Genomic DNA, 12,175 nt, shown 5'->3' on the forward strand with positions numbered 1-12,175 from the left:
CCACCAACATCAATCACAATACATCTAATCTCATAGAATATTGAAGCATGTCTTTAATGGAATTTGGATTAGAAACTTACCTCCAACATCATCGTTCATGGGGTGATTTATGGCTGCATACTACCTGCCAAGAGAAGCCATAAACAACAAGAGGAGCAAGGGGTGTCTATGAACACTACTCTCATCTATTTCTCTCTAAACCAATACACACACCATCACACAATATGCAAGGGTGTATCTCTCATTTTGTATGAACATAAATAGGCATAGTGGACCTTGATACATAAAGAGAGGGGGAGTTAGATATCTTGGCCCAATGGGCTGGCCAAAGACGTTGAGAGCGTGTCCATGGGCCTCGAACATGTTAGTATGTTATGCTCATCCCATTATGGCCCGATTATAATATCATGCAAATAAATATATATACAATTATCGTAATATGATAATGACACTGAGTAGGCAACGCTTAATTATGTCAGTCCAGATAAAATATTATAACATTCTCACACTTTGACTACATAATTGCACAAACAAGTGCTCAGTAAACAATAATGTCTGTATCCACGAATCTCTAGAAACACAACAGACTACAAATTAGTGATGCATCATATTACATCGATAGGATATAGATAAAACACATAACTAGATTTCGGAGATTCGTAAAGCAAGCATGGTGATAACTTTCAACGTGGATCCACTCGAAATACAACATTGAGACTAAGCCATTGTCTCGCATCATTATGTCACTATCAAACAAAAAAAATATGCACACAAAATGTCAAAGAGCGATCCACAATATGCATGTATTGAACATCAAATGGAGATCCTTTCATATCCATTATACATGATAACGATGACTCTCACTAACTAAATACACGTTAGGCACCTAACAATCTACAAAAAAATGTGTTTTCAATACACACAATTAGGTAAGCCTTGTCACTGTATTCATGAACATGTTATCTACAAATGCATGATATAATGCTAATAGAGGACTCCACATCTTTCTCACCACAAATGGAACATCATCAATACTAATGGAGTAACAAAACTCCTCAAGTTCCGAGAGAAAGATATGGTTGTGACATTTTATTCAACATAAAGGTCATTAAATTCACACTAGAGTCAGTGACTTGTAATACTGAAATGAAATATCATAGTCATATTGTATAATCAATGTCCTCGTAACATGTCATACACTCTACCTCTTTGAGTGAGGATGTTGTAAGTGTCCATATAGCACTTGACCACAAAATAACTCATCTTACCATTATACATTCATGTATGAGAGAGGATGTTGTAGGTGTTTGTATGACACTTAATCACAAAATAGATACTCCTACCATTATGAATGCTTAGAAATGGACTTTATCATCCATGTAGCCTGTCCAATCGATATCACTAAAACCAACTATTGTATATCATGAATCATGATGTTGGTTTGTCGATTGCTAACACATCCTTGGTGCCATAATAATGGCAACTCAAGAACTTACCCATCATCCTTACAACAATTATCGAATGAGGAATGCATATACTTGAGTAAACATGAGGCTACCTTCAATAAGCATGCATGGAACAATCTCAAATTTGATCTCTCGTTATCTTTCAATATATTTATGGGCTTTAGGCCTTTTATAATACACCATATTTTAGACTATTTCAAAATTCTCAATGAAATCAAAACATTAATCTCAACAAAAGTTAGTCATCGCAAACTATAAGACAATTCAGCCTACCGTTTATCTCATCATGAAGAATCTAAATACTTGGATTTTGTGAGGTTTCTCAATGGTTCTTAATTTGGCAGAGATTATCAAAAAACAATTTATTTGTCTCTTGAATAGATCAATATTGTAACGTCCCAAATTACCTAATAAGACTTATGACCTTAATTAGGGGGCCAGGATGGAAAATTATAGAAATTACATGTTTATGTGTTATATATGCGTGTAATTATGTGATTATGTGAGTTATATTATTATAAGACTTGATATGCATGCTTAGGTGTATTAATTAAACATGTGGGTCCGTTTATTATTGGAATGACAATTTTTACAATTTGGCTTGTTATTGCTATATTTGGCATATATGTGATATATGTGTGGGACCACATTATTATGTGGATACATTTGGGTTACTCGGCATGAGGCAATCCTAGGGAGCAAGTTAGTGGGAAAGTCACAACGGGATCAATACTTCACTCGAGCTGAGTCAAGGGATATTTTGGGTATTTAGTACATTACTGGGATATTGGGTTATAGGAATGATTATTTGATGATATATTAGGAGATAGTGAGACCAGGAGGAAATTTTGGAAATTTTGACTATTTTACCCCCGGGGCGTTTTCGGGACTCCAAGCCTTGGGTATATTACTTAAGGATACTTAAGCTCAAAGTAACCTGACAGAAACAGATATACGTTCAAAACACATTTTTTTTTCTCTCTCTCTCTCTCGTTATTCCTTTTTACCGTTCGTCGATTTTCGAAGGGAACTTGAGTTTTAAGACTCAGATTCAAGCAAGGATAGAGTCATAATGATTCTAGGAAAGATTAGAAGCTTATTATTCGGAGATTTACCGAGAAACGACATAATTAGAGGTGGTTTAAGCTTTGAATTTTTGAGTTTCCGTTTCCTAAAGTTTCTTAAGTTTTGAATTTGGATTTTAAGTTTTGAGGAGTTTTTGAATGGTTTGATGCTTGGGTTTGAGGATTTTGGGCCATTGAGATGATTGGGAACTTTGTTTTTGAGATTTGGGAATGTTTGGATAGGTTTATGGAAGGTTTAAAATTAGAAAAATGGAGGTTTTTCGCTGAGTTCGTGGTTGGGTCGCGACCCTTTTCTTGGGTGTTGTAGCCTAGGTTTGATGAAGGAGGAAGCTCTTGGCTGTTTGGGCACTTAGGCCGCGACGCCTTATAGGCGTGTCACGGCATGCAACTCAGACAGAGAAGGGGTTGAGCCCCTAACTTGAGCGGCCGCGGTTCAGGTTTTTGGGGCCGCGGCCCAAAAGGGGAAAAATTGCCAAAATGGGTTTTTAGTGATGGGAACTTAAACCTAAGTGTTAGGGATCGATCCTACTACACAGTTTGGTAGGATTCGACGTCCCGGAGGCTAGGAATCGGTCCAGAAGCCTTTATTTACTCATTATTGATTGATTCTATACTTGGTTGTGACTAGGTTATCGCTAGGGGCTTGGGATCAAGATCGTGCTCGAGGGCCATTCTTATTTTTCATTACACTTGGTCTTGAAGTAAGAAAACTACACCCATTACGTGATGTACATGATTAGGGTTTGACTCGAATGTTGAATAAAGTTTTGATTGGGCCTTGTGTAATAATCCGACTACTTCTAGACCTCAGACCATTAAAAACTACTAAGGCATAGCTACTAATTTGAATACATACATAAGAAATAATATATCTTCATTTAAACGTAAAATATTGTGCAAAATACAAAGTAAGTATGAAATATAAAATAGGTATGGGTACCCATTGTTCAGTGCATAAAAACTTAAAATCATCATAACTCTAATTAAATGTAAAAAAACTAAGTGCGGAAATACATAAGGACATAAAACAAAAGACTTCAAAACAACGTCATCCTCGATCGTCTAGCAGTCCATTCATCCTCAACACACATGCCAAGCTTCTACCAATCTTTCTCGTCTTCCATGTTCATTTTCCTGCATCATTCTGAAAAAAAGGAATGAGCCTAATGCCCAACAAGGAAAAACTACTAACAACATATATCATAAATCATAAACATAAGACTATATCATAAACATATACTATAAAACATATGACTATAAAAACGTATATCATATAGGACTACAATAATAATGGCCATTAACTCATTAACATGGTATGTGATAAAACCATCTAGGTCCTCAGTCTACTAATCGAGGTAGGTTAGATCACAATTATAGTATATGATAACCCATCTAGGTCCTCTGTCTACTAATCGAGGTAGGGTAAATCATAACTCTAAACCATGAAAATGATAAAAATTCTTGGGGCTTGCTATCTAAGCAAGTCATATGCCCAAGCGACTACAAAACATATTCTTGGGGCTTGCTATCTAAGCAAGTCATATGTCCAAGCGACTACAAAACATATTTATACATATACATATCATAGCATAAAACATATCATAACATAAACATATAAACACATATAATCTAACCTATTTTCCTTACAAAAAACTGGGATATGGAGACAAGAATCGGATTTGGAACACTCCTAAAACCAACAGTAAGAATGGTGAGTTTCTAAAGAAAAAGGAGATGAAAAGAAAACTAAACCATCTGAGTTGAAACTTACCAAAAACCTTAAGTTTCAAGAAACTTAAACGCTTGATCAAGAATTATAAACAAGAGTTAGGATCAGAAAGAAAATAAAAGAAAACTAAAGAACCATGAAGAACCGAACTTAAGGATAGGAATACCTTGAATGAACTATGACTTGATCTATACCTCGATACCAAAATAACACTATATCTTATCTCCTGAGTGTTTAGAAAAGCTTAGATTGGAAAAGCTTTTATCCCAAAACCCAAGTGTTTTTCTCTATAGTAAACTTAGCAGCTTGGAGGCTCTGAACAATGCTTGAATGATGAATGAAATGGCTGAGCACTAGGTCCTATTTATAGAGTTGAAGGAGTGAAACTAACCCATTTTAATTTGAATAAATAAATGAATATAAAATGAAAAAGATTTGAATTTTCGTTCAACAGATGCCCAGAACTCAGTCAAAATTGTTCAAAGGCAGGTCAAAGTGGTTAAGACTATTTTCAAATTTAAATCCTCAAGATTCCAAAAATCACTCCCAGGGGCGATATATCGCCTACCCTTGGTGATATATCGCCTAGACCTATATCCCGAGCCTCATTCGTTCGTGTGAAGTCAACGTGTTTTTCATATCTCCTGCAGGCGATATATTGGCCCCTATAGATGCGATAGATCGGCATACGTTGATATATCAAACACGTATTTGCATATTTTTAGCATATTTTGAATTGAGTAATTAGCTTTGACTGAGTCAAAACGTGATCCTAACAACTGCTGGAAGGTTCTAGATGTTCTAGATCTTTCTCTTAATTAAACTATTCATCAAAAATACTTAATTCCTTAATAAACACGATTATGACAAGTGTCATGCTCTTATTAATTCTATCTAAACCTTAGGTTATAATAAATAATATTTCTAGGAACAACAATATTAATAAAACCTTATGTTATAATTAATATTTCTAAACTATAGGTTAAACTTATAAAATCCATACCTGTTGCTATGAGTTTCCAACTAAGTCCCGACTTGAACCAAAATCCATGGAAACTAATATACTACAAACTAATACTAACTACTACTACTACTACTATCTAGCTAAGTAAAATTTTTGGACCCAACACAATGGTCCGTGTAAATGCGCATGATTATGATTATGCCTGTGATTGTTGATGAAGCATGTTGAGTGCTCTATATATGGACATTTGTTATATGATGAATGCCTGTTAGCATTATATACTTGAGAAAAGCATTGACTTATTAGTCAAGGATGGCAATAGCGCGGAGCACTGGTTGTAAAGCATTGACTTATGAGTTAAGGGCGTTGAGCAATAGCGCGCTGAGTCCTGGTCGATATGATTGGATCTAATTAGGAGCGCAATACATGCTTGTTCGACCCATTGGTCGTAGAAAACTAAAGCGCTAAGTACGCTGGGCCAGCTCCAAGGCGGGTTATATAGAGGATGGGGCAATGGGCCCTGGGGTGAATTATTAGTCTCAGATCCTAGGGCACTGAGCCCTAGATTGACTTATTAGTCATGTATTTGGGCAACGGTCCCCGATATGATTCAATTAATCACTTATTTAGGGCATTTGGTCCCATATGACACTGTAGTCATTTACATAATTGGTATGCATGCATGAGTAGGGTTATTACTGCTGGTCATGTTTATTATGATTTAGAAATGTGTTAATCGTTGTTTATGAGCATGTTTAAGTTTTCTTGCTAGGCATTGGCTCATGGATGCTACATGGTGCAGGTAAAGGGAAAGGAAAGCTGGACCAGCTATGAGTTGGAGAGCTTGGGTGGCGATGTGTACATATGCGGCCGCTTGACCACCATGGCCAAGGTTTCTTAGAGGAACTAGGGTGTAACCCTATTTTTGCTGCTTAGGTCGGCAGGTTGTAACTTTTGGAATTGTAATGACCTTTTCGGAACTGTAAACAACTTTGTAAACGTTATTATGGGATCCCATGTATGGTTTAATGTTTTCAATGAAACATCCATTCCTTTTAACCGAATTTTTTAACCCTGGACCAGTAATCACACTTAGATGCACGTTTATGGCCTAATGACTCGTTTAGCGAGTTAAGAACTATTTAAAATACACAGTGTAACGGTCTTTGGCTAACCAGGGCATTGCAAGTATCATAAAAAATAAAAAGCAATCCACTATATCTTATTAGGATATAAACATATCCTAATATCAAAACAAGAGACTGGCTTATGCTGTCAAGGAAAGCACTCTTGATAGTCTAATTACTGAGCTCCTTCTATGGCTGTTGGATGAGAGAGTTCCACATATGGATGATGGCAGCCAGCTTTTAAAAGCTTTGAATGTTCTGATGCTAAAGATTCTGGTTAAGACTTGCCATTTCATTTCTTCTCTCTTCTTTTTTTCATTTATTCTTATCCTGACTCGCATATCTTATTTTAGTCTGATTTGTTATTCAACTTTATAGGATAATGCAGATCGAACTTCATCCTTTGTTGTTCTCATCAATCTCTTACGTCCATTAGATCCTTCATGGTGGCCCTCACCTGCATCAAATGAGACATTTGCTGTCAGAAATCAGAAGTTCTCTGATCTAGTTGTTAAATGTTTGATAAAACTTACAAAGGTAACTTCTTGTTTTAGCTATTTTGTTTACCTTTTTTCTAAAGTTTTTTTTTTGTTGTCTTCTGTTTCAATGGGTAATCTGACATATTTTACAACTTGGCTTGCCAGCTTGTCATAGGTTCTTCAAAGCACTATTTATGAAGTCGACCTTGACCGCATCCTTCAAAGCATCCATTTGTATCTGCAAGACTTGGGGATGGAAGAAATTAGAAGACGGTATGCTTTTTTCTTTTATTTTATTTGGAATAACATGCAATCTACTACTATGACTGATAGTTACAATTTGTGATTGCATAATAATTGGTTTCTTCTCTCTTGCAATGTATAAAAACTATTCAGTGCTGGTGCTGATGACAAGCCATTGCGCATGGTGAAAATAGTTCTACATGAACTAGTGAAGCTTCGAGGAGCTGCTATTAAAGGTCACCTTTCAATGGTTCCTATTGACATGAAGCCTCAACCAATAATTCTTGGTTACATTGATCTTAATCTAGAGGTAGAAGTCAACCTAAACTATTCACTTTCTGCTTTTTGATCATTTTGTTTTAGTTCTTTTTTCCTGACCTCGAAGTAATATGTGTGGATGCCAGTGTGTTTTTCTTTCTATCACTATCTAAAACTTCATACTTGCATTTTTTTTCATTTATATGAACACACATAGAGTTATACACCTTTCATCTTCAGACGAGTTTTCAGTCAACGATGATTTTTCTGCCCACCCTCTTTCTACCCCAAGCAATTTGATACATTTTGTGATAGCCATGACCATTGGTTAAAATATTCTAAGAACTAGCTTGAAGTGTTTCACATTTGATCTCACATTTTCTTTTTCACTCAGCTTGGTTGTATTTGTACTTTGTTTGTTTGTTTCTTTATTGCTTACTCTTTCTTTGGTAAAAACTAGGCACTGTTGCTTTCAAATTTTGTTCCTCTGACTTTAGTCCTATAAAATTATACAGAATTTATTTGTGTGCCTCTTCATTTTCATATTCACTACCAAAAGAAGGTTTCATTTGCATCCAATAGCCATGCACCATTTATTTGAAACTATTTTACTAAATGTTATTATCTCTACAAATCAGTTGGGCGTTGTAAGCACCCAAAGCATACTAGAGGAAAATTTTTGTAATTAACTTCCTTTTGTAGGCACAATTTGCTCTTTTATTTATTATTATTATGCAAATGTCATAGTGATGAAATACGTCATATTTTGTTAATATATTTAAAAGAAATCATAGCCAATTAAAACAGGTTACCATTTAGTGTCTGATTTTTTTTAGCATGAATAATTTAATTTTGTGTGGTATTTTGCAGAAAGCTATAAAAACTGTCCAACCTGCTACTAGAAGAGAAGGGTTTTCTGCCATTCCCAATGTAAAATTGGAAGATGTAGGCGGACTAGATCTTATAAGGAAGGAACTTGATCGATTCATAATTAGGCATTTCAAATACCACGAGAAATTTAAGGTAATTTTGTTATGAAATTTATTTATGATAGCCATTCTACTGTAAATAAGAGTTAGAGTTGAGGTAACATTGTAAAAGTTAGCTTAGCTTTGTTTGAGTTCTTTTCTAAATTTCTTGTAGTAAATTCTTATGCATAAACCTCTTGTTAGTGTTGTTTATACTTTCATCTTGATTCTTGTATTTTTGACATTTGTACTCGTTGCTTGTTTCATTTAGTTTGCAACATGAATTGCCTAACATTAAGTTTTCTTCATTGTTCCTGAGTGTTATCCTGGTTTCTTCTTTGAAAAACTGTTGTATGGAAATGAATTTAGATGGTGAACCATAAATGATTGCATCGATCTAGTTTGTTAGTCCTGTACTCCTGTCATTTAAGGGCTAAGGTTATGGTTGGAATAGTAGCCTGTTGCTGACTCTTGAGCCAATATTTCTTAATGGAAATTAACAAACAAGTGCGAAAATGATTGCAAATTTTTTAAAATAATTTTTTTCTCTTTCTTGCTTGGTTTATTTTCAATATTATCAAAAAGGTCATGTAGTCTTTTGACTTTAAAAGTCTAATTGTGACGGTGTCTTTTAATACTACAGTACCCAAATTTGATTTTCAGGCCCCTCTTGTTAATAAATTTACCCTGTATCTTTTAGTAATAGGGTGTAAGGAAATGAAGCATTGTTTGATTATTTCTAATTTAGATCTGAACAAGTTTTTGGTGGAGTTTTGATGGCTTATTGTGAATTCTGGTATGATTTTTTTTAATAGAGGTTTGGAATGAATTTAGATACAGGAATTTCACTGTTGGTTTATCTAATCTAATATTTGCATTTGTGCTATTCTTTAGTGTGTTTGTGACTGGGATGATCATGAAAATAAGTTTATTGAAGTTGAAGGAATTCTGAGAAGACAGATAAAGGTAAAGTGTTGTTTATTTTTTCATAGTCTTAAGAGATAAAAAAAAAATATTTTTTTTAATTAATGGCATATTTGTGAAGACTTGACATGTGTTCATGTTTTGAGGTTTTCTATAAAGTTTTTGCATTTTTAGTTACTGTTTGGATAGCCTCATTTAAAAAAATAATAAAAAATGTTTGAATTTTTAATTTGTACAATTTAAAAGTTCCTATTGTTAGAATATGCCAAAGTAATGGAGGAATGGACATAGATTTCATCTTTCATTAAATATTTCGTACTTGTATTGATGGTGTACTCATTGCTTGCTGTGTAGGAATGGGCATCTGAGCATTGTTCAGCACCTTTTCGAGCTCCTGAGTTGTGGGATTGTCCAAGTAATGCAGATATCGATGAGAGAGCTGATATTTGGTCATTAGGATGCACTTTATATGCGATAATGTGATAATGTTTTTTACCATGTGATTTAAGATTTATTGGTTTAAGTTTTCGGGTCTTTGTCTCCTAAGAGCTATAATATAATTTGATGACAGTGTTGAATGTTTTGAACTAATTTGTGGATTGTTAATACAATGTTGAATGCTTTTTAATTTTTGTTATTTGAAAATCAAGTTCATTTGATGATGCTAGTATATATTAGAAAGCTAATTTTAATTATATAAATAAAAAATAAAAATATAATAGAATAAATTAGTGTTATATAAATGAATATATAATGAGAATTTAAACTTATCTAAATATTAAAATAATACGAAAAATGTGTTATAATATCTATTACAATAACACTTTTTATAAGTAAAGAATTTAGTTATGTAAACTTCATTATATAACACAAAAAATGTGTTATACTAAAGTGTAGTATAACACAAAAAATGTGTTATGCTAAAGTGTAGTATAACACAAAAAATGAGTTATACTAAAGTGTAGTATAACACAAAAAAAGTGTTATACTAAAGTGTAGTATAACACAAATTTATAAGTATTGAAATGTGTTATATAATCGACTTTAAATAACATAATTAAACACTTATCTATATATTAAAATATCATAGAAAGTGTGTTATCGTTGACAGTACAATAACACATCTGTATAACACTGATAAAGTGTTATGTAAAGTACCCTGACCTACGATAACATAGTCGGTCTTAACACATCAGAAAGTGTTATCGTATGTTTTGATAACACATTTTCGGTGTTATTAAAAGCATTTTTTCTTGTAGTGGACAGCTCGACTCTAGCTCGAGTGTTTACTCCGAGACAGTCAGAATTTGAGACTGAGACTAGTTCCTCAGGGGTGGCAGGTCATCTTTTTAATTTTGATTTTTTTGTATTGTGCTGACTAGCTTAGTGCCACGCTGTTCTTTGCTTGTTTCATACATAGAGGCATAAAGATGATATGAAGCACATGGTTATGTTGTGATGGGAATGCAATACTTTACTGGTAATTTGAGAGATGAGTTGGATTATGATTAGAAGGACTCATCAGGGATAAGATAAAGCTGGTTATGACTGGCTTGGGTATGATCTGGGATATGGATTGGTTAAGTAAGTATGGAGAAATGTAAATGGCAAGAAAAGAATAGTAGCTCTTGGGCTTGAGAGTGGGAAGCCTTATGGCAGTTGGCACTGTGCATAGATTTGGTATGCTGATGACATATGTATTGAGCGCTAGAGTTTTATTGCAAGGGGATGCATAGAACTCTTAGCTAGTGTGGTGGATACCACTTAGATTGTGCCAGCAGGGTCAGGACAGACTGGAGTAGTCTGTGAGTATCTGAATGTACCTCCAGGGGATTAGTCAGGGTTGTGTTTGCATAAATAGGATAGAATGGTGATTGGATTGGTGCTGGGAATGGAAGGAGGTTTTAGGGCACTGTTTTGAATGGCTCAGCATAGTTGTAAGAATTAAAGGTTCAGCTAGTGAGTAAGATGGTATTCTTTAAGGTGGATTTTGGATCTGGTTAGTACTAGTTAGAGACCAGGGAGAAGGTTGATCAGAAGATTATTATATTAGATAGGAGCACTGGGAGTGTTGAGTATGTTTTGATAATTTGTTTAATTCCAAGTGTTTATGAATCAGATGAACAGAGCATGCAAAGGTTTATTTGAATGGGATTTGTGATCGTCTTGGACAATGGTATTGTGGTGTATTCTCTGCGAAAATTTTCCAAGGTCAAGGAACGCCTTAGGGACAGGAGCTTCCTTGGGTGGTAAGGATATTACATGTACCTTGGGAAAGAGTTTTGAGTCTTCTTGCATATCAGAATCAATTAGTAGGTGGTTATGACATCTCAGTAGCAGGGAGAAGTGATTGCTCATGCAACATGTTGGTTAAAGTATCTGACCAGAACTAGAGTAGAGTTTCTGGTGGGCCAGGTGATCAGTTGTATGCTTCAGATTACTATCTCAGAGAGAATCAAAAGGAAAACAATTAAGTGAACCACAGATAGGAAAAAATTGAGTGGGAAGTCTTAGCTGGATTAGCTAAGGGTTTTGCAATATCAGGTATGAATTTATTGAGGTATAGGGATCGGATTTGGAACTTGTTGGACACTAAGATTAATTGGGAGATTCTGGAAGAATCTCATGCTATTCTTTTATTCTCTTCATTCAGGCATCATGGAAATGTAGCATGATATGAAAGCTTTATAGTGGTGGCCTGAGATGGAGAGGGGTGTAATGGAATGCGTGGTAAAGTTCTTAACCTGTTAGCAGGTTAAGTCAGAGTATCAGGAATCAGTGAGGCCATTGTAGCGTTTGAGTACTTTATAGTGGAAATAAGAAAGCATCGTGATGGGTTTCGCAATAGGGTTGGCCAGGATAGTGGGCTAGTATGAGTTGGCATTGGGTCATTATGGACCAATATTTAAAGTGAGCCACTTCTATCAGTAAG

The 12,175-nt window shown here is 34.8% G+C and overlaps 1 protein-coding gene across 1 annotated transcript; it reads left to right on the forward strand.

Moving 5' to 3' along the window:
* Positions 1–6,496: 6,496 nt before the first annotated feature.
* LOC133821163 (protein MOR1-like) lies at positions 6,497–9,902 on the forward strand. Its single transcript, XM_062253628.1, has 7 exons — positions 6,497–6,647; positions 6,750–6,908; positions 7,026–7,123; positions 7,247–7,403; positions 8,222–8,374; positions 9,214–9,285; positions 9,598–9,902. Exons 1-7 carry the CDS (start codon positions 6,591–6,593, stop codon positions 9,724–9,726), a joined length of 825 nt encoding a protein of 274 aa, XP_062109612.1. The 5' UTR covers positions 6,497–6,590; the 3' UTR covers positions 9,727–9,902.
* The last annotated feature ends 2,273 nt before the right edge of the window (positions 9,903–12,175 follow it).

The sequence above is a fragment of the Humulus lupulus genome, chromosome 3 (genome assembly GCF_963169125.1).
Source record: "Humulus lupulus chromosome 3, drHumLupu1.1, whole genome shotgun sequence".
NCBI classification, from domain to species: Eukaryota; Viridiplantae; Streptophyta; class Magnoliopsida; order Rosales; family Cannabaceae; genus Humulus; species Humulus lupulus.

Bases quoted from the DNA above. Each gene is read 5' to 3' on its own strand.
- LOC133821163 (XM_062253628.1), top strand. From the start codon at position 6,591: ATGGATGATGGCAGCCAGCTTTTAAAAGCTTTGAATGTTCTGATGCTA. The intron at 7,404-8,221 runs GTAGAAGTCAAC...GGTATTTTGCAG, and splicing joins ACATTGATCTTAATCTAGAG to AAAGCTATAAAAACTGTCCA. The intron at 8,375-9,213 runs GTAATTTTGTTA...GCTATTCTTTAG, and splicing joins AATACCACGAGAAATTTAAG to TGTGTTTGTGACTGGGATGA.